A 21,873-nucleotide genomic window follows, 5' to 3' on the forward strand; every position below is an offset into this window, starting at 1 on the left:
TGACCGAACTTCTTAAAGGAAACTTCTCTCATTTGTCAAATGCGCGCCAGGGTCAACGCTGCGTATTGTTAACGCTTACCGGCATTATGAGAATGTGCACTAAAAACACTGTTTCGCCGTCGTCGCCACAAACCTAAAGCCACCCCTAACTGTCGGTATTTCGGGGAGTCCTAAAAACGCAGGAACCTACAGCTACTGCGGTGAACCCCGGATGCTATCACACACCTGGAGATTTGCTGCATTCGCGATGATCTGAGAGCGTGACTCCCGGGCGCTGAGCAGCGGCATCCCTCTCGCCCCCTCTTTCGCTCTCTCTCTCTCTCTCTCTCTCTCTCTCTCTCTCTCTCTCTCTTTCCATCCCTCCCCTCTCTTTCTTTCTCTCTCTCCGTAGGTCCACTACAGGCTACAAGTCAGTTAGCCGTTTTAGCCAGAACCATGGAGAGGCTTGGTTTCAGGACCCTGGTCAGCGGCAGAGTTTTGCTGTGTGTGCTTGGTAAGCGCTTTGCTAGTGTGTACTGTAAGTGCGTGTGATGGGGTGTTGCTCGCGTTAACTGACAGAATTTCAGTCGTGACTCCTCACTGCAGTCCGTGTGATGTTAGGCTTAATGTGTGTATGTGTGTGTATGTGTGTGTGTGTATGTGTGCTCTCGCTTGCGCGCGTTGTTTATGTGTGTATGTATTTATGCGTGTCAATGTGTATCGACAGATTCCCCGTTACATACTCTCTCCAACGGTCGAGAGGCACTTTGAGTGGGTAAAAAAGTATAATGATAATGCAAGTCATTGATTGTTAGTATTCATAGCACATACGGTAGGCTATTACATCACGACCATCTTTTAGACTCGATTGTGGTCTGTCTTCTTCCTCTGCCAAATCACTTGCAGCCCCGGAGATTGCGTCCAAGGAATGTGATTGTCATTAATCTGCCCCTCGTGACTTTTGAGAGAATAACTTTGTGACGACTAACCTTTCAGTCCTCTGTCAGCTCTTTTGCTGATTCTGCATTTTTGCTCATATGGCAAGCAATGAGCAATATACACGTCTAAAGCCTATATCTAAAATAGATCTCATTCCATTTTATTATAGATTCTCTATTCTCTATTTTCCATTCTGGTATCTATTCTATTCAACTTCAGACTTTTCTATTTTATGCTGACCCAGCCTCACTGTTGGCAGGTATCCTGGCCCGGTCCAAGGTTCTTGCTGAGCAGGAGGGAGAGAACCTCTCCGGTCTCTCCACAAACCCGGACAAAGGAATCTATGCAGTTCGGGAAAACGGGACGACCTGTCTCATGGTGGAATTTGCTGTTCGGTTTGTGGTCCCGTATGATGTGCTGGCGCTAAACGGGATTGATGTAAGGGTCATTTGGGTCTTCTTAGAGCTTAACGCAAATCATGGATGTTTCAAAATGTCTCTATAGGAGCACAGATGTTTGTTGATTCAGCAAACTTCACGGTAACATGACCTGTTTCCTCGCATAGTAATGTAGCCTAGGTCAAAGGTCGCTTTGATGTTAGGCCTTTTATATTTTATTGCATTTTGACGCATTGGCTGCCCTTCTGTATGCCGTTCAAAGCATTCATAGGCCGTATGCATTGAGCAACTTGTCTATGATTGTTCAGATTAGCCTATCCGAGAAATTATCCTTTATAATCAGAATTACACCATAAGTAGCCTTTTTTCTTTTATCCTTTCTTGTAGTTGATAACGGAACAGTCCTATCTAGCACTGCCTCGTGGCGCGGAGATCGAGGGAAAGTGCGGGAGCACGGAGGCGGAGATTCACATCTCGTGGAAGAATAACGCCTACACGCTCCGTATCTACTTCACAAAGGTGGGCGAGATAGGGAAAGGCTCTAGAATCCCAAATCACATCCTCTCCCGAGGGAGTCTTCAACAAATGTTTAAACATAAGAAGATGATGCAAAGAGAATGTATTTTGAAAATCTGGAAATCCTTCGTGTGAAGGATGACGTTTTGTTGACTGTGTTATAGGAATTCCGTGACCAGGAAAATGAAGTGTGGAAGTTTAGCAAGGTCCAGTTCGTTTATGACACGTCGGAGACATCCAATTTCATCAACGCTTACAACCGTGAGTAGGCTAACCCACTCAGCAGTTCTCATTCAAAAGTAATTTCACAGATGCAGTACACACAGTTACAAAATCTATCCAGGCATACTTTTACAACGTATTTAGATGTTTATTTTTGTAAATGTATAAGCTAAAGCTTACTTATAGACTTCACACGCATTATTATCGTATTATCATTAATAAAGTTATTCTTATTATTTTGTAGTCTTATTATTTAGGTTATTTCTATTATTTTGCATATTATTTATGTGCTTATCATCCATGGGTCACAAAATAAGGGTACACTGCATAAAACCGCATTTTCATTTGTCTAAATGCGTTCTATCGATCCATTGTTTTTTAAATTATACTGAAAGCAGTAAATCAAGTATATTTGCTATTGAGCTATACATTTAATAATTATGCAATATGTTATATTTAATTTACCTCTGTACAAAATGAATGTCTACAATTTAATGCTTTACTGGCCACCTGGACTCTGAATGGCTTTTGCTATTTTCGTCTTTAGAAAACAAATTTTGAAATAGGTTGATGCTTGTCTAGTTCTGTGTTTCTGACATAGTATAAAATGGCATATATTGACAACTTGTATTTACTTTTAGACATATTTAAGGCATTTCTGCTTTATTTTGATAGTGACAGTGTAGAGGGACAGGAGGGAATGTAGGGAAGAGAGGGGAGAACATGCAGGGAATAGCCAGGGCTGGAGCGCTGTGTGTGAAAGAGAGAAAGAGAGAGAATGAGAGAGAAAGAGAGAGGGAGAGAGAAAGAGAGAGGGAGGGAGAGAGAGAGAAAGAGGAGAGTGGGGGGGAAGGTACCAAGACAGATCATGAAAAAAAGAAAGCAAAAGTGAGACACAAAAGATATTAGTATATATCATTACCCACCTATTTCTACCTTCACCTTCTCAGAAGTTAACCTCCTGTCGTCGTCGTCCCCCCCCCCCCCCCCCCTTTCCCACAGCTGGGAAACACACTGCCAACTCCCACCACCTGTCTGCGCTAGTGACCCCTGCTGGCCGCTCGTATGTCTGCCAGGCCCAGCAGACCCTCACCCTCATCTCCACCGACCACCAGAAGGGAGTGACGGTTGCCATGAGCGACATCCAGATCCAGCCCTTCGACATCAACTCTGACTTCATCTTTAGTGAACGTGAGTCACATTAGCGTTGCGTACGGTCTGCAATGATGATGCGATGATGATGACAGTCGGGACGACCCGATGATGTAAAGGTGATGATGATGGTGACAATGATGATGAAGATAAGCCTTACATGACAGTCCTGTTGGAGCTGTTATATCACTTTGCAGTTGCTGTTAAAAAATCCCTAGATAGATAGTCTCTCTTTCTTTCTCTCACTCTCTCCCTCCCTCATCCTGGGGGGAGGGGGGGGGGATACTGCTGCAGTAGGAAGAACAAACCAGAGCTGCAGAGAGAGAGAGGGAGAAAGAGACCGAAAGAGAGAGAGGTCATTAGGACTTTATGAGGTAGTTATATCCTTGTCCTCCATGCAGGTCTGATGTCTGTGCTTATGTACTAATGTCCTCTAAAGCATGGCACCCTATGGAGCCTGGCTGTTTCCACTGTAAACTAGCCTCCATTTCACATGGAGCTGGTTTCTGTGCGATTAGGACCCTTAACATGTCTCTGAGGTGTTGTGCTCCTAGTCTTGACCTTTGACTTCATGTCAAAGCTTTCATTCTCCTACTAACTCACTCTCAGGGTGTGTGTGTGTGTGTGTTTGTGTGTGTGTGCATTTGAAGGTATCAGGTTTGAGCTCATTTCACCTGATAAGGGCATCAGTAACAGTTGATTGAATACTAGAGTCTTGGAACGCAATGACAGCACACACGTGCAAACACAGATCTAATTTTCTATGGTGTCTGTTTCTTTTACAGCTTTTAAATGCATCACTGACCAGAGAGAACGACTGGAGGAAACCCTTCCGCTGGTCCTCGGCTTCATCTTATGCCTCATCATTGGCATCACGTTGACCGTCTACCACTTCCACCTCAAACTCACAGCCCAACAACAGCCACAGCTGCCCAGAGACCGCTCCATGTACAAGAACATGTAAGCAGCCCGCGCCAGCTTTTTCCAAAGTAAACACGAAAATGACTGAGCTTCTTTCCCACGACATCAAAGTACATCTGGGGCAAAAACGTAACGACGATGTGGGTCGAATTCTAGATTGAGAAGTGACGTAAACGTTCTGGAACAGTCAGATGATTGATTTGCCTAAATACGTCGATGTTTTCTTTTCTTTTGTCAGACATATTTGAACTGCCAATCAAGCCTGCGCTTTCATTCTCCTCCATAACGTGTCCAGTTTTCTCTGACCTCACTGCTAAAGAATCTCGGTCCATTAGTCCATAGTAATATATTTCTGTGAAGTTTTCTTTGTTAATATTTTTTGATTATTTGTTATGAATGCAATCCTAGTGGTAAAAGTGGACCGTGTTGTGGTGTGCAGGTGTTTTGTACGACCTTCACGAAATCACGAAAAAGAAATGTTTGCTTTGGGTGGGCGGATCCTTTTCCAGATCCCAGTTTATGGAACATATCAGAAAATATCAAATAATGTACATAATTAATTAGCTAAGAAATCCTGTGAAGACTTGCAAATGAAATATTATAAAATTATCTGAGCCTATCAGAACGTCTGAAGAAAGTGTATCGTTGTGAAAGAAAAATATTATAAAGAATAGATGTATGATATTTTCCGAACGACTATGCATAATTCTATGCTGATGCAAACTTTGATGTGCAGTATTCCGTTCACTAAAATAAATTTAATGGGAGTCATAAAACTGCGCATAGAGTAAGTTTTTTTTTTTTCGACTGTCGACTGCCTCTGTCTGGTGTCATTGGGCCAACTTGTTGATTCAGAAAGATCGTTACCACCTCTTGTCCCATTATTTTTCACTGAATGACAGTTTATCAAATACAGTAAACGGATTACCCTGTTAGATGCAACGAGCGGCACCAAGGTGCAACTGCGACCAGTGTGATCGATGCTCCTGGCGGGAAAGACGGACCGGGCGAGTTGCAGATCGAGTATTGATCTAGTCGTTTGACTCCGGGCTGAAAGAGGAAACGCGATATGAACAAGTCTAATCTAAAATAAATGGAGCATCCTTGACACACGCACAACTTTTAGATTTAACACTTCAGACATCATGAATCATCATCGCCCCTGACAAGTCGTCATACTTAAAGCCGTAGACTTGTCCTTTGCATTCATGTCTAACGCAACCACCTCACTCAACTCCCATTCAGCAAGTTTCCCGTGCGCATAGGCATCACGTGAGAGGTGTGTGATCGTTTGTCACTCCATGTACAAAGACAATGAAACACACAAGCAGATCATCAAGCTTTCCTAGCAGAGAACATTGGCCACTACCGTTTTTCTTGTAACTGCTTTTTTACTGCCCTGTGGTTAAAGTGTCTTCCTCTGAGAGAAACAATTCTCCATTCCCATTCTGCAGGGTCAAACCAAATCAATATTCCATTATGGTGCCTCAAAGGGAAAAAGCTTTGTGGAAAGAAAATAAATAACGTCATAAATGCTGGGAGCCTGAGATAAGGGTCTGTTGGGAAAGAGCTACACCTGGGCTGTTTGTACAGTATTTAAAACTATTTTGTTCACAGGATCTCAATGTAACACTGAGAAGGCATGATGATAAGATAGTGGGAAGAATCCATGCAACACATTTGACTGTTTTTTATGTGCTTTTTTAATTGAAACCAGCTTCACTGATAACAAACATGCAAAATCACTGTACAAGCGACACCACAGATAAGTATTACTCATTACTCATTCAACAGCACACACACGCACACACACTGTACAAAGATGCCGTCAAACGTGCCCAGTCACGCACAGGCGCACACACACGCACACACACACTCACACACTCATTTTCATATTTACATGTCACAGTGAACGATGGGTAAAAACAATAGGGGGATCCAAGATCACACTGAGTTTGTGGTCCAATCAGAAAGTGAGAATGGCAGCACAGATCCAGTGATTGGGTGAGGAGTAATGGGAAGGATGACAATGAGAAAGTCGTTTAGTAAACCAGGCCTTAATGATTGAAAGCTGCTTCTCAGATATTGCTCAAGAAGTCTTAGATGAGCGCCCTTTAGAGTTAAGGAGTATGATTATGTTGATAGTATGCTATATATAAAGAAAAAAGTAATTTCTGGGAGAAATCTTTTGTTTTCATCATATCCACTGTGCTATGATTAAATGTGTTTTAATAATTACAATGTCTTAAATACAGGACAGGGTGTAATAAATAAGTTGGGGTATTGCTTGTATCATATAACCAATATCAATGTCTGCTGATATCAAGAAATGTAAAACAAAAGAAAAAGGCCACACTACCAAAAAATAAACCTTCAATTCCAAAAAATAAATACATACTTTAAAACAGCATACACCTTTTCCACATTGAATGGAGGCTCTGTCTACAAATGTAAGATAATAAATATATTCAGTATTTTTTGTAACAGTTAGGGGTTGGTTTATTTGGAATATCATCTTACATTTTTAATCAAAAATGGATTATAAACAGTAGGAAACTCTGAGTTCTATTTAATACTGCCCATATCACAAGTGTTACGACACAATAAAATACTGCAAATTATCAAAACTGTACAGAAAAACTTACAATTGTCTCTAAAATACATTTTCACTGTTAGTGTGAGAAGAGAGAGGTGAACAGAACCAAGTTCCCTCCACCGTCAGAAGAACAACCCGTCCTTCTGTCTCTCCGCAACGCCCAAACCCCACAGCCTCACAACCACCTCTCATCCCCCTCCTTCCTGATTGCTCTGCAATCTCCTGCTTCTGTCTGATGCGGCGGGCCACCTCGTCACAGCAAGGATCCCTCAGCACGGCTGCGTCCAGACAGCCTCAGCTGCTCACCGCACACCCTTTAAGCTCTAGTCCATCGATGGCTACTATAACTCTACAGGGAGTCGGGACTCGACAGCCTAAGGAAGAGAGAAAATGGCACCAGACTCCATAGAAGGGTCCCGCCATGTAACTGGCTAGAGGAGCACTCAGCAGGCCACAGGAGATTGTGTCCCAACACAGAAGAAGACTGGCCCCTCTGCTACAGTTTTACTGTATATATTCAATATAGTAGGTATCTCAAGGCTCCTTTACCTTTTTTTGAGGGGAAAGAGGGTTAGAAAAATTCCTCTAGCTAAACTACTTCACGGTTACAGGTGTGAGTTACTCTCAGTGGCTGGACAGTCACTGGTCACTGGGTGTTTGGCTGGGTCAAGGTGTCGCCGCCCTGCTGGGGGGAGGTCAGCGATGCCGGTAGTGTCTCATCAGGGGCATGATGCAGGAGGGGGGACCGGAGAGCTTCAGGAAGGGATGCTGGAGAAGCTCCAGAGCTGTGGCCCTCTGGGAAGGTTCCCTCACCAGCATCAGGTCCAGGAACGCCCGCAGCACAGACGACACCTGGGGAACAGACACACGGAGAGACCTTAACCTCACGTAGCATTTCCTGCGCCACGCCTTTCACGAAACCAAGAGTCTAATACAATGGGCAAGTTCCATAAAGGTACATAAGTTCATTCTCTACAGAGACCTGGTTTAAAAAGCATCCCTGTGTGTACAGGTGATACTTAACCCTTTCGAGTGTCCTGTTACTGCTGATGTAAATGCAGTAAGGGTGCCACACTGTGTGAAAATCCATCCGATAATAACTCCTTCCCTGCTAGGGCAGGTTGCCATGGCGCCTCACCTTGTGGGACTCTTTTAACCGCGGGGGCATGTTGTCTCGGATCCTCCTCATGGCTTGCAGGGGGGGCTCATTAAAGTAGGGGGGCTCCCCATCCACCATTTCTATCACCATGATGCCTAGGGACCAGATGTCCACCTAGACACACACACACCAGAGAGCAGAACAGCTGTTTCATCTGTTTGGGAGAAGCTTACCCACTGAGACTGTACCTGCATGGAGGCAGTCCTGGTCTCCTGCTTTGTGTGTGTGTGTTTACCTCTGTACCGTAGGGTAATCTGGAGATGACCTCCGGTGCCATCCAATAGGGTGTGCCCACCAGGGACTTCCTCTTAGGCACCTCTTTAGAGACTTGGGCGCAGAAGCCAAAGTCTGACAGCTTTATCTGAGGGAGGTACAAAACATTATCTAGCATCCTACCTCAGGACTGGGTCCATAAGTGTTCACAGTAGCAAACACAAAATAAAGAATACATGCTTCTGTTAAACTGTGGAAATCCGTGTAAGATTCTATTACAGAGAAACCTCCAGGTTTGAAGTTCCAACACACAATGACCCTTCAGAAGAAAGAGGTTTCATACAAGACACTAATCCTGCATATTAGCACTTAATTATCCATCAATTAATCATGTCTTATCAGCTCGTTAGGAGGCATTAGGCTGGATTTAATTACTGGGGCACGGGAGCTAATTGATGATGATGAGTTTCTGCAGTTTGTGGAGTGGTGCTGCAGGAGGAGGAGGGGGGGGGGGAGGAGGAGGAGAAGGAGGGGAAGGAGGAGGGGAAGGAGGAGGAGAAGGAGGGGATGGAGGAGGAGGAAGGGAAGGAGGAGGGTTGTTGAAGCATGACCAGAGAAGGTCAGTGACAGGGGCTCCGGAGAGGAGTGTCACATCGATGGGTTGTCCGATGTCCGGGTCACAGGAGCCGTGTGTGTGTGGGGACGAACAGACAACCACTCCACTAATGTCATCTGAAGTACGCACATGACATCTAATTATTATGTGAGTTGAATCTATTTATTACGTGAATCTCTGTGATAGAACAACGTCCAGGCTGCAGAGATGGGAAGTAACAAAGTACAAATACCTGATACTAAAACAGGTAGTAGTAATGGCTACTTTTTCCTTTATATGTCAGAGCCCACACTTCTTCACTTTAACTTGAATGAAAAAGTATGGTTCAGTAATGTTTACCAGAGTCTTTTTAAACATGAGTATCTGTACTTCTACTTGCGTAAAGCATTTGTGTACTTTAGCCGTCTCTGCCAGTCAGACCAGGACTCCAATAGATGACTGGAGTGTTTGTCGTCAGCTTTCATGATAATGATGTTGCACGCGTCGTCACGTTCCAGTGTCATAAAGGTGTGACAGGAGGGCAGCCTTACCCGGCCGTCGCTGGTGAGCAGGATGGAGTCACTCTTGATGTCTCTGTGGATGACCCCCTGTGTGTGGAGGTACGACAGAGCCCTCAGCACAGACACACACACCGTGGCGATCTGCTCCTCGTTCATCCTGGAACACACACACACACACAGGACAAGCTGAAAAGTGTGGACAGAGTGTAATGTTAGGTTACGCAATCAATCATCATGGTAATGCACCTGAGTAAGTGTGTGAGAGTGCATGTGTGTGTGTGAGAGTGAGTAAGCGTGTGTGTGTGTGAGTGAGTAAGCGTGTGTGTGTGTGTGAGAGTGAGTAAGCGTGTGTGTGTGTGAGTGAGTAAGCGTGTGTGTGTGTGAGAGTGAGTAAGTGTGTGTGTTTGAGAGTGAGTAAGCGTGTGTGAGAGTGAGTAAGTGTGTGTGAGAGTGAGTGTGTGTGTGGGTGGTCACATATGGAGAGCAGGGTAAACAGCACGTCTGGCTGAGCTCATACAGCTCCACTGAACATTAACATGAAGCCCCAGCTGGAGAGACCCTCCCCCAGCACCCCCTCCCTGCACACCACACACACACTCTCTCACACACACACACTCTCTCACACACACACACACACTCTCTCACACACACACTCACACTTACTCACTCACTCACTCACTCACTCTAACTCACACCCTCACACACACGCATGCACACACCCTTCTCGTTTGCAGTCCCCCAGTCCTCCTGCCTCTGTCCGATCTCACTCCAAAGCGGCCCACCGTCCTGGCATGTGCTCTCCAAAGAACAACTGACCCCCACTCTCCTTCCTTCCCTCCTCCTCTGTCTCTCTCACACTCACTTCTCTCTCTCTCACCTCTCTCATTATTTCATTCTCTCTCGCTCACTTTCTCTCTGTCTCTCCCTCTCTCTCCCTCTCTCTCTATCTCCCCCCACTCTCTCTGTATCTCCCCCCTCTCTGTCCCCCCCCCTCTTTCTCACATCAGAGCAGAATGCACCAGGTTTCACTGTCACACATGTATGCGTTCAGTACCCCAGCAGAAGGCTTCTGGTGACTGTCTGGAGCAGGATGGGAGGTGGATGAGCAGACAAACCAGATTCAACATCCTCACTCTCTTTCCTTCTCCTGTTGCTCGCTCACCCTCACTCTTTTATTTACAAGTACGTAAATATCTTATCCAATGAGCCTGTGAAAGGTAAACATACACACAGACGGAAACAACACACAGACACACACACACACACCCTCGCGGTTCCACACAGACACACAGCCTGAAACGTGTGTAACCAGCTGAGAAACATGTCGGCAGCATCATTTGTACTCATTCTGGCACTGTGTGTGTGTGTGTGTGTGTGTGTTTGTTTTTAAGTGTGTGTGTGTGTGAGTGTGTGTGTGTATAAGTGTGTGTGTGATGGCAGAAGCCCAGGAGAACATGTTCTACCATCATTAGCGTAACAAAAGAGACCACAGAAGCCCTCTCACCTGAGGACGCAGATGGGAACACACCAACATTTACATTTAGTCATTTAGCAGACGCTCTTATCCAGAGCGACTTACAGTAAGTACAGGGACAATCCCCCAAGGCAAGTAGGGTGAAGTGCCTTGCCCAAGGACACAACGTCAGTTGGCATGACCAGGAATCGAACTGGCAACCTTCGGATTACTATCCCGATTCCATAACCGCTCAGCCACCTGACTCCCTTCAAAATTTGAACATCCTTCAAAATCCACATCCTGTTCTCACAAAGCAGTTGTTTCACACCGATGAAAAACTACTACTGTTGTTTGTTCTGACAGGGTAATTGCGTGGTATTGTTTAAGTTGTGAACTACCTCACAGCCTTAGGTCTTCGGGATTTTGTTTGAATCGTTGGAATAGTCAACTTTTCTATCAGGTCGTTTTTTACTATTTCAGGGAAATGTACTTAGCCATCACCACAGGTGCTGCAGATTAGAAAAACACTGACCCCCGTGTAAAGACCTTAGCTCACCCTGTACCAAGCTTTGTACCACATCTATATTTAGATCCCATTCAATGTGTCACACACTGAGAGTGTGTGTGTGTTCGTGTGTGTGGGGTCACATCCTGTTCTAGTGTTTCCATTAGCATTTCAAACGTCTCATGAACACACCACACACACGACACACACACACATACGACACACACACACAGTACACACACACACGGTACACGCACACACAGTACACGCACACACGGTACACAGACATGAGCAAAGGGGAGAGAATCTAACAGCTGCTGAGGAGAATCTACACCTCCTCACAACTAATGAAGAGGGTGTCTCAGTCCTCCGGACTTCTCACAGACAGACAGGGCTGCTCAGCAGCACCAAAGCGTGTTATTAACATCCGACACAGCGCAGCGAAACGCCGACACGTCACACAAATGACTGTAATTAACCACCAAGGACAAAGTAGGCTTAAACCAGGGAGGTTTGGAACAATGCAACCACGCAACAACAGAGAGACCATTAAAAAGTTGCAGGATAACAATCTTCAAGGAGAAACAAACAAAAAAAAACCCATCTGTTTCTGTTATTTACATTGTCATTTAGCAGACGCTCTTATCCAGAGCGACTTACAGTAAGTACAGGGACATTCCCCCCAAGGCAAGTAGGGTGAAGAGCCTTGCCCAAGGACACAACGTCATTTTGCACAGCCGGGAATCGAACCGTCCGACTCCCTAACTGCTCAGCCACCCGACTCCCTGTTATTGTTCTTTCTGAGAGAGTGTGGTGTTACATGTGTATGTGTTTCACCTGTTTAGGTGACTACTCTGAGGTTGGTACTGTGAGTTTGATAGGACCGTAACGCCACCTTGACTGGCCATTGGGAGACAGGTTGAACGATGTGGGTGCCACGCGATTGGTTACCTTGTGTGAGTGACAATGTCCGTCAAGGCTCCTCCCTCCAGGAACTCCATGACAACCCAGAGTTCGTCCCCGACCAGGTAACTGTTGTACATGTCCACCACATTCTCATGGTGATAGTCCCGCATGATCACCACCTAGGACAACAACCACAATGTTACCGGGAACAGCACATAGCTCAGAAGTAGAGGATTAGACAGTGGACCAAGCAAGTTGCAGGTTCAAATCACTATTCACCAAAAGCATCTGCTAAATGAACCCATTATTTATAACATTACACAGCAGGTTATCACGAAAGTAACCAAAATAATGTTGAACCATGTAACAATGCTCATCTTTATTAAGTAGTCTTTTTCTCCAGAAGACTGATGAGACATTGTGCCACACAGGACCTTGATTTGTAGACAGACTCTTTCTACACCCCTGAATATTTGACTGATTCAGTAGCAGTTTCCAGCGTGGCTTTGAGTAGTGCTACAACTATAAGGTGACTGACCTTATAGAGTAGTGTTACAGTGTCAACACTGTTTGTAATATTGGTAAAGATAATCGTTTCATGGTACAATCTATAAAAAAATAAAAATAAACTAATGCTGATGTTTTTCTCATTTAGATGTGTTCTGGAGGATTCATCAAACAGGATTAGTTTGAGACATTAATAGGATCATATAAAGCATATTGCTCTGAAATTGCTCACCCACACAGAAACAGTCAGGCACACACACACACACTCACATGCATGCATGCATGGAGACACATCCAGAAACACACAAGGACACGTTTACCATCGTTGATGTAAATACATGTAGACATAGATAACAAGACATCAGTAATAGGATACTGCCACCATGTGTGTGAGTATCTTTCCCCAGCTCTCCTCAGATCATCTCCCAATCAGAGGAGCTCAGCACCAGCTACGGCCTGTCTGACAGGCCCGCCGGAGGTGCAGACAGAAACAGACAGAACCAGACAGGCCCACTGGGGAACCAGACAGAACAAGACAGAACCAGACAGAACCAGACAGGCCCGCTGGGGAACTAGACAGAACCAGAGAGAGCTGACGGTAGCTCACAGCAGAGTGGTTCTGGAGAGGCCCAAAATACAGCTCTGGTTGCCTTGCCAACATCTGTAGCATAATGCTGGTCTAGCAACAGAGAGAGAGACTGTGGAAGATGTGTCACCAACAGGCCTTCTTTTGTCTGGACACAAAGGGCTTTCTCTTCAACCCCATCTCCCCAGCCACCCAGCCCCCCAGCCACCCGGCCCCCCAGCCCCCCACCCACCCAGCCCCCCAGCCCCCCAGCCACCCAGCCCCCCAGCCCCCCGGCCCCCTCACCTCTCCAGGTCAGACTCCCTGCCCAGGTGTGGAGATCTCCGCCCCCCCCCGGCCCCCGGATGAAGACCCCTTGTCTCACCTCGTTGAAGAGCAGCTCCCTCCTCTGCTGTTTCCTCAGGTCCATCTTCTTCACGGCCACCTGCTTGCCGCTCTGCTTCTCGCTGGCGATGCATACGATTCCCGTGGAACCCTCGCCGATCTTTATGAAGCTGTCCAGGTACTCCCTGGGGTCCCCTGCATTCAGCAAGCCACCACCGCGCACGGACACACACACACATTTGAGATCAATCAGACAATTTTACCCTGTTAGCGTAACACCACGAAGCAAAAACGTCTAAAAAAAAAAATAATCGATCTCCACTGCGTACACTTTCAAGGATCCCTCTTCCAAAATTGTTCAAGGCCTTATGTTATTTTTTCTAGATTTCCTGATCGTTCAATGATCCTAAAGACTGGTGGGAACCCTAGTGCGTGTGTGCGTTTCTGACCTGGGTTGACCACCAGCTGCAGGGCAGCGCGGAACTGTTCGTGGGAGACCCTGGAGGGCTGGGCGTCAGAGCTGGAGCCCCAGGATGGGGGAGGGTAAGCCCCGGGCGGGATGTAGGGCGACGAGGGCTGGGAGTACGCCCCCTGGAGGACACACACAGGCTTACATCCAGCATCCATCCACAGTAGACAGCCTCGGAAACCGAGCAGCTTCCGTTTTGGACTCACAGTGCGAGCCAGAGTCGACCTACCTGCGGGGTGTAGGGCGGGCTGGGCTGGGACGGTGGGTGGTGGTAGGGGGAGGGCTTGTAGTGGTGGAACACCGGGGGGTACTGGAGATGCCCCGGGACAGGGGGGTAGCCGGCTGGGGGCTTGGGGTGGCTCTGAGGTAGCTTGAGGGGGGCCCGGGGGTAGGTCTCTCCAGGAGCCTGGGGGCTGCCGTCCTGAGACGCTCGCTCGTAGTCGGCCTGCGGACGGCAGAGGGCAGGCTCTCACTCTGGAGGTTCTGATGTCATCACAACATCTAAAGATTAAACTATCAGGACTGTTCAACTAGGAGGAACACTGGCTGTCCCTTCTCTGGTCCAACTCTCTGTTCATTGTGAGATATTAGATGGCGGTCGTGATTAGGTCTGCAGTACCTTACCCCAGGACAGGCCTTATGGGGGATGTGTAGTCCCTTGGGTAGGAACACACACACACACGCACACACACACACACACACACGCACACATACACACACACGCGCACACACACACACACACACACACACACACTCTCTCCAACAGACCATCCATCATCCTGGTGTTCGGCCAGGGAACACCCGGATCTGGGACACAACCTGCCTCCATTTCCTTTAAGCCTCTGTTCAAACCTGGCTTGTGTTGACTGACCTTTATGCTCGGAACTCACATGCATTTTGGAAAGCATCTTAAACATGCTTGAAAGTCGTACTGTCGATACAAACTACAGCAAGAGCTCTGGGTGTGACACATCATTCAAAGGCAATATATTGTAACGTAACACTGGCACATACTCACACACACTCTAACACACTCTCACACACTCTAACACACTCTCACACACTCTAACACACTCTCACACACTCTAACACACTCTCACACACTCTAACACACTCTCACACACTCTCACACACTCACACTCTCTAACACACTCTCACACACTCTAACACACTCTCACACACTCACACTCTCTAACACACTCTAACACACTCTCACACACTCTAACACACTCTAACACACTCTCACACACTCTAACACACTCTCACACACTCACACTCTCTAACACACTCTCACACACACTCACACTCTCTCACACACTCTAACACACTCTCACACACTTTAACACACTCTCACACACTCTAACACACTCTCACACACTTTAACACACTCACACTCTCACACACACACAAGCAGAACAGTGAGAGTAAAGCCTTTATCGTGACTCAGCATGCAGCTGACTCATCATAGGTCTCACCGAGGTGGGAAAAAAAACGTTCCTCTTTTGCAACACTTTCACCACACAGTCAGTCAGAATACGGCGTCTCACACAGCACCCACCTTGGGCCTGTCCTTGAGTTCTGCATTACTACTCTGTATTTCTGCTGGGATTGTACGGTGCACTGATTCAGCAGTGACCTTAACGATATGATTAACTCCTGCATGCAAGCCTGGTGAAAGAGAAGCTAACTGGTGTTGCCTGGGAACACGACAGTACAGTTGTATAGCCAAGTCATGCAACATCTGATTCTTTTCAATGTACAATCCATAACATGTAAAAAAAAGCAGGGGATGACTATCTCTAGGCTAACACCCCCGAGTGACACTAGACTGCCCTGGGGGAAGTGAAGGGTAAATTAAATTACCCCCCCCCCTTCTTCCTCGCTGGCTCATAAACACCCAGGACAAGCACGATAATAGAAAACCTCCAGTTCCCCTTCTCTCTCTCCATCTCTCAATCTTTTTATCTCTCTCTCTCTCTCTCTCTCTCTCTCTCTCTCTATCTCTATCTCTCACACACACGTGTCTTACACACACACTCATGTTCACATGCGGAGACACACAGAGAAGGAGCCTGGTGTGTAGGGACAGTGTATAATTATACGGTGCGGACCGCTTTAATCAATCACTGGGAGGAGGGGGGGGGGGCGCTGGTGGGACAGGGCAGTCTCGGGGCCCCCTATCAGTGGCGAGCACTGCTGGCTGGCTGTCAGCCAAGGGTCTCCTGATCCATGTTGGTTAAACGTACATTCATCTGAGTTTGGCAAGGTAATCAACAACCCAACTCAACTGTGAAATTGAATTCCGCGGTGGAACATCATTCGGCCGCTTTTATGCTAAGGCTGCAGAAAGGGAAAGTGCCGCAACATCAATTTGTCACCGAGAGCTGCGGCAGTGGCCCGCACTCGCTGCTCAGTGTGTTTGTGGGAGTGTGTGTGAGCGTAACTGTGAGTGTGTGTGTGTGGGGAGGGGGGTTGTGTGGGTGAGTGCCTGTGGGGGAGAGGGAGGGGAAGACAGTGTGTGTGTGTGTGTGTGACAGTGTGTGTGTGTGACAGTGTGTGTGTGTGACAGTGTGTGTAGGAGGGAGGGGTTGCTGTGTACTACTATACCCCCACTGGCTCACAACAACAACAGCAGGAAAAAGGGATTTAGTTCACTGGCACGAGTAGTGAAAGAGATGGAGAGACAGAGAGGGAGGGAGGGAGGGAGGGAGGGAGGGAGGGAGGGAGGGAGGGAGGGAGGGAGGGAGGGAGGGAGGGAGGGAGGGAGGGAGGGAGGGAGGGAGGGAGGGAGGGAGGGAGGGAGGGAGGGAGGGAGGGAGGGAGGGAGGGAGGGAGAGGAGAGGAGGAGGGATGAGAAGGAGAGATAGAGAAGAGGGTGGGTTTGTTACAAGGTCCATAAGCCAAGAAGAATGGTGATTCTTAAGCTGCCAGATCACTTATTGTACTGTTTTTTGTTTTTTTTTTTGCAAAGTCATGAATCTGTGTCGCCATGGATACTTGGCTTTTTTGCTTCTGCTAAAAAGACTGTTGAATGTCACTGTAGAACAGTTCACAAAGGGGGTGGGGGAGTGGGATTTGAATTGCAGAATCTACACTTCAACACCAGTCCGCTCCCGGCTCCAACTGCCTCTCTGCTCAGAGGAAAGGTCCAATATACAATATGACTATGACCAGACCTGCTCAATTACAAGCACTCAAGTGTCTTTTGTGAGGAAAGTCACCCCCTACCAGCTTCCAATAATACTACAGCTTTCTGAATGGCTGGTTCTACCTGTGTGTGCATTTTCTCTGATTCCTACAGAGTGGCTATTTACTGAAGCACGCAGGTTAAATGGCTTTTCATACAGACACCCTGGGATTCACATCAGCAACTTCCTGGTCCTCAGTCGCCTGCTGTACGGCTCGTGTGGATCACACGATGCACTGCTGCACACTCCTGTATTTACCTAACAGACTCCAGTCATACAGAAGAGTTTGCATGTTGCTAGCAAGAGCTTGGAATTGAAGGTGCAGAAGTCGTTCCGTGTTAGTTCCACTCAGACCTCTCGTAAACGCATCTGCACAATGCAGCAAACAGACAACGTCTCCTGCAGAAATGTTACACTGGGCAGGATCTCTAACAGCCATGAGGGAAGCTGGTTGTTTCTCCATATGTATGGAGTCACCTCCACCTGTTTGGAGTCACTTCCACCTGCGTGGAGTCACTTCCACCTGCATGGAGTCACCTCCACCTGCGTGGAGTCACCTCCACCTGCGTGGAGTCACCTCCACCTGCGTGGAGTCACCTACACCTGTGTGGAGTCACCTACACCTGTATGGAGTCACTTCCACCTGTGTGGAGTCACCTCCACCTGTGTGGAGTCACTGGATTAGATCTCCTTTCATTTCAAATAAAGTATGTTTGTTTTCTGTTGTTGTATCCTGGATACCCCGCTGTTGTTTTCAGGTACTGTATGTCCTAGTTGGAGCCCCCCCTCCCCCTCCTCCTCCTCTTCGCTCTCTTCTCTGCACTGCAGGTGTGTTAGTGTTAGGACTGATGGACTGAGAACTTCCCCTGCTCAATACTAGACCTCCTCTCTCTCTCCCACCTGTCTCTCATACACCATCTCCCTCTCCCTCTCCCTCTCTCTCTCCCTCTCTCTCTCTCTCTCTCTCTCTCTCTCTCTCTCTCTCTCTCTCTCTCTCTCTCTCTTTCTCTCACACACCCTTCCCGAGCAGTCTTATCAGACGGATGGTCAGTGTGTAGCGTTAATTGATTTGCGCACGGCTGCTGTAAAGGTAATTCTGTGTCTGTGGCAACGCCTGGCTCCACAGGGGGAGAGGAGATTAACCAGTGACACCCCATCTATCAGCCAGGCAGAGAGGTGGAAGGGAGGAGGAGAGGAGATATGTGGAGAGGAGAGGGAGAACGGAGAACAGAGGACAAGAGAGCAGGACAGTACATGGGGATGATGTGCTCTGCATCACAGCCTATTCTCGTCATGTATGTGTAGTGGCACTGTCACTTACTATCTGCACACTCGGCAGTTTGAAAATGTTACATACTTATAAAATGTGTTGTACGTTTTCAAATTTCCCGCTAAGGAGGTTGTGGAATAGAGGAGGGTCGTGTGTGGTAGACACTAACAGACAGAAGACTCAACACTGACAACATCCTGTGTTCACAGCGAGCGTTACCTTGGCGATGCCCTGCGAGTTGGCGAGGGTCTCTGAGAGGCGGGGGTAGGTGTAGGAGCTGTAGGGGTGTGCCTGGGGGGGGGCTCCTGAAGGCCCCGCTGGCCCCGTACGGGACGCTGGGCTCCTGCAGGCCGGAGCCAGAGCGAGAGCGCTGCCTGATGGCGGGCTGCGGGCTGGTCTGCGTCACGTACGAGCTCTTGGGACGCTTCTCGTACTCGTCCCGCAGCCCCCCGTAGCTCCACTCGCTGTCCGGGTAGTTGATCTGCTCGCTGTGGAGCGAGGCGCGCGACGGCGTGCCCACAGACACGTCCCGGTAGTCCTGGCTGGACGAGCCGCCCACGGAGGCGCGGTAGTACCCGCTGGAGCCCACGCCGCTGCCCGCCGTGGACGCCACCTCGTCGGCCGAGCGCACCTTGCTCTCCAGGTAGGTGTGGTAGTCGGGCGGCAGTTTGGCGTAGTCGGCCTTCTGGGGCATGGCGTCCGGGTAGAAGGGGCTCCGGATGGAGTGGGAGTGTCCGTTCTGCTTGGGGAGGCGGTAGAGGCGGCCCACTGCCCAGTCCCCGTCGATGGAGAAGCTGGGCTTGGCCTCCTTGCCGTAGGGCTCCAGGGAGAACTCGCTCCGGGAGGTGTCCAGGTCGCAGGAGTAGCGCGAGTAGTAGTGGCTGAAGCCGTTCTCCTCCGGTGGGTTGGGGTGGGCCCCCGAGGGGGGCTTGGTGGGGGCCCCCGCTGCCGGCCTGGTGGGGGCCTGGGGGGCTCTCCTTGCGGAGGGAGTTGGAGCGCGTGACGGAGATGCTGTCAAACTCCTCCAGCAGGCCGTTGATGGAGGCGTCCTTAGGTGGGCGGTTGCCGCGGACGATGGTCTACGTGAAAAAAGCAGACACAGGTACACACACACACTAGTGAACTTAGGCCCTGACCTTGAACCAGAGCCTAATGCTGAACAGGATGCAGGTCTCATGTGTAGCCGTGATACGAGGGGTGCAATCAAGTCAGTTCAGCTCAGCCACCACAGACTGAAGACCGAAGAAGATGAATTGAAGTTCCTGTTTGCTCAGTTTATTTGTTTTATTTTGAGGGTTTCCCAGATTTTCAAACAGGATTTTCAATTCATGTGTATCAGGGCTTTCAAATCCTCACTAGCAAGAGATGCATGACAGCTTCTTAGAGGCAGCAGAAGGTCAGGCATCTCTACAACAGCTGGATGTTGTGAGGATATCTACAGCAGCCAGTGTGTATGGAGAGAGATGGAGAGCCGCTCGGAGATGCCAAACTGAGGTATGCTTGGAAAGAAACCTCAATTCTCTCCTGCATCTCTCAAGGAGATTAGCTTGAAATGTCTGTGGGAGGTACTGATCAGGGTACATTAATAATCGTGACTTTTTGGCACATGCACACATTTCACACACACTCTCTCTCTCACACACACACACGCACACACACACACACACACACACACAGCTGGTTTGTTTTAAACTCTTAACAGCTAAAACAAGGGATCGCTCATCCCCGCCTACCCACAAATAAGCTCTTTACATGGCTGTGGCATGAGTCACGAGGAGCTGGCTGTGAGGGTGTGTGTGTGTGTGTGTGTGTGTGTGTGTGTGTGTGTGTGTGTGAACTACTCTGGGTGAACTGCCTCCAGAGGCTCAGCAGCAGAGCTCTACAGTAGCTGGAAACAACCGGGACAAAGCAGATGACACAGCTGCTCCCTCTCTCTCTCTCTCCTTTCTTTCACTCTATCTCTCTCTCTCTCTCTCTCTCTCTCTCTCTCTCTCTCTCTCTCTCTCTCCCTCCCTCTCTCTCTCTCTCTCTCTCTTGCTCACACTCTCTTTGTCTCACTCAGTCTCTCTTCCTTTCTCCTTTCTCACTCTCTCTTCTCTTCCCTCCCTCCCTGCCTCCCTCCCTCCCTCCTCTCTTTCTTTCTCTTTATCTCTCCCTATCTTTCTATCTCTCTGTCTGTGTCTGTCTCTGGAGAGCGGTGCAGTGGAGGGAGGGTGGTGACACGCGGGGTGTGTGTGCTATTCAGCGCTGCAGGGCTGCAGGGCTGCAGGGCTGATCAGACAGGCATCAGGCTTGTCCCAGCCAGGCAGATCTCCAGGTCTGGAATCTGCTGCAGGAGTCGACAGCTTAGCCATCTCACCGCAGGCCAGGTCTCTCTCGTGTGAGTTAAGTCTCACTGAAACACATTTAACCATCACTAATACTCCTTCAAATAAGTTCCTATTGCCCCTCGATGAGAACATGCTAATGTGTGTACAGTACAAGCTGATGAGTAATGCTTCGGGAGAAAAAGAATCCTCATCACTTTGAACTGGTTCCATCAGTGGACAGTTATGTCAGCACATTCAGTCGCCATGACAGCCTTTCTCCTTTTGTCACGTCCCTGTCACACCCACACGTGCGTGCCCCCGCGCTCTGTCATAATGTCACATTCGCTGACCCGCAGCCAGAGGAAAGCAGGGCTAATCTCTGTCACCTCCACAGCCTCTGACAGACACGCACTTACATCCACTTAAACGTTACTTTAGGCCTTTATTTCTCCCGTTGTCTCCATCAGCGACCTATTTCTCTCTCTCCCTGCCCTTTTAAACCCCCTCTCCCTCCTCTCTTTCTCTCTCTACCTCTCTCCCTCCTCTCTCCCTCCCTCCCTCTCCCTCTCTCCCTCCTCTCTCTCTCTCTCTCTCTCTCTCTCTCTCTCTCTCTCCCTCCTCTCTCTCTCTCTCTCTCTCTCTCTCTCTCTCTGTCTATGTTCTTCTCCGGCCCAGGAGAAAGGGGCAGTGTGACTTGTATGAGCGCTGGACTGGAACTGAAGGTGAGATTGCCTATAAAGCAGTGGTCCTCACCCAGGCTGAGAGGCCCGGGCCAGGGGTACTGCTGAAGGGATGGTCCTTTAAACAGGTCATATATCCAGCATCCATCGTGTTCTGGTGTGTGTGTGTGTGTGTCGATATGAACGCCCCCCCCCCCCCCTCCTGATAATTCTATTGTCCAACAACAGGGGGCAGAGTGTCAGTTATTTAATAAAACATCATCCCTGCATGGTTAAAATCAATATCTGTGTCAGAGCCAGAGCAGTACAAGTAGTAACAGGAGGAGAGCAGGAGAGAGAGAGAGAGAGAGAGAGAGAGAGAGAGAGAGAGAGAGAGAGAGAGAGAGCGAGAAAGAGAGAGAGAGCAGTTCAGAGGATGGAGAGAGAAACAAGGTTAATTGTGTGCCAAATCACTGTCAAAAT

The 21,873-nt window shown here is 48.3% G+C and overlaps 2 protein-coding genes across 2 annotated transcripts; one reads left to right on the forward strand and one right to left on the reverse strand.

Moving 5' to 3' along the window:
* The first annotated feature begins 435 nt into the window (after window positions 1-435).
* Window positions 436-5,088, forward strand: lamp5 (lysosomal associated membrane protein family member 5). The gene is made up of 6 exons (XM_067242195.1): window positions 436-493; window positions 1,178-1,356; window positions 1,704-1,835; window positions 1,997-2,093; window positions 3,057-3,245; window positions 3,992-5,088. Exons 1-6 carry the CDS (start codon window positions 436-438, stop codon window positions 4,168-4,170), a joined length of 834 nt encoding a protein of 277 aa, XP_067098296.1. The 3' UTR covers window positions 4,171-5,088.
* Window positions 5,089-5,812: 724 nt separating this feature from the next.
* Window positions 5,813-21,559, reverse strand: pak5 (p21 protein (Cdc42/Rac)-activated kinase 5). The gene is made up of 12 exons (XM_067241652.1): window positions 21,485-21,559; window positions 19,443-19,501; window positions 18,857-19,399; window positions 18,642-18,819; window positions 14,194-14,409; window positions 13,945-14,086; window positions 13,536-13,690; window positions 12,124-12,257; window positions 9,242-9,368; window positions 8,118-8,243; window positions 7,862-7,996; window positions 5,813-7,575 (listed from the first exon to the last, which is right to left on the reverse strand). Exons 1-12 carry the CDS (start codon window positions 21,557-21,559, stop codon window positions 7,420-7,422), a joined length of 2,046 nt encoding a protein of 681 aa, XP_067097753.1. The 3' UTR covers window positions 5,813-7,419.
* Between the last annotated feature and the right edge of the window lie 314 nt (window positions 21,560-21,873).

The sequence above is a fragment of the Osmerus mordax genome, chromosome 8 (genome assembly GCF_038355195.1).
Source record: "Osmerus mordax isolate fOsmMor3 chromosome 8, fOsmMor3.pri, whole genome shotgun sequence".
In the NCBI taxonomy this organism is placed as follows: domain Eukaryota; kingdom Metazoa; phylum Chordata; class Actinopteri; order Osmeriformes; family Osmeridae; genus Osmerus; species Osmerus mordax.

Coding starts and splice junctions, on each gene's coding strand:
- lamp5 (XM_067242195.1), top strand. CDS start 436: ATGGAGAGGCTTGGTTTCAGGACCCTGGTCAGCGGCAGAGTTTTGCTG. Junction 1,357..1,703: donor TGGCGCTAAACGGGATTGAT/GTAAGGGTCATT, acceptor CCTTTCTTGTAG/TTGATAACGGAACAGTCCTA. Junction 3,246..3,991: donor TGACTTCATCTTTAGTGAAC/GTGAGTCACATT, acceptor TTTCTTTTACAG/CTTTTAAATGCATCACTGAC.
- pak5 (XM_067241652.1), bottom strand. CDS start 21,559: ATGGATGCTGGATATATGACCTGTTTAAAGGACCATCCCTTCAGCAGT. Junction 8,244..9,241: donor TGCTCACCAGCGACGGCCGG/GTAAGGCTGCCC, acceptor TACCTCCCTCAG/ATAAAGCTGTCAGACTTTGG. Junction 7,576..7,861: donor GGTTAAAAGAGTCCCACAAG/GTGAGGCGCCAT, acceptor TCTGTTCCCCAG/GTGTCGTCTGTGCTGCGGGC.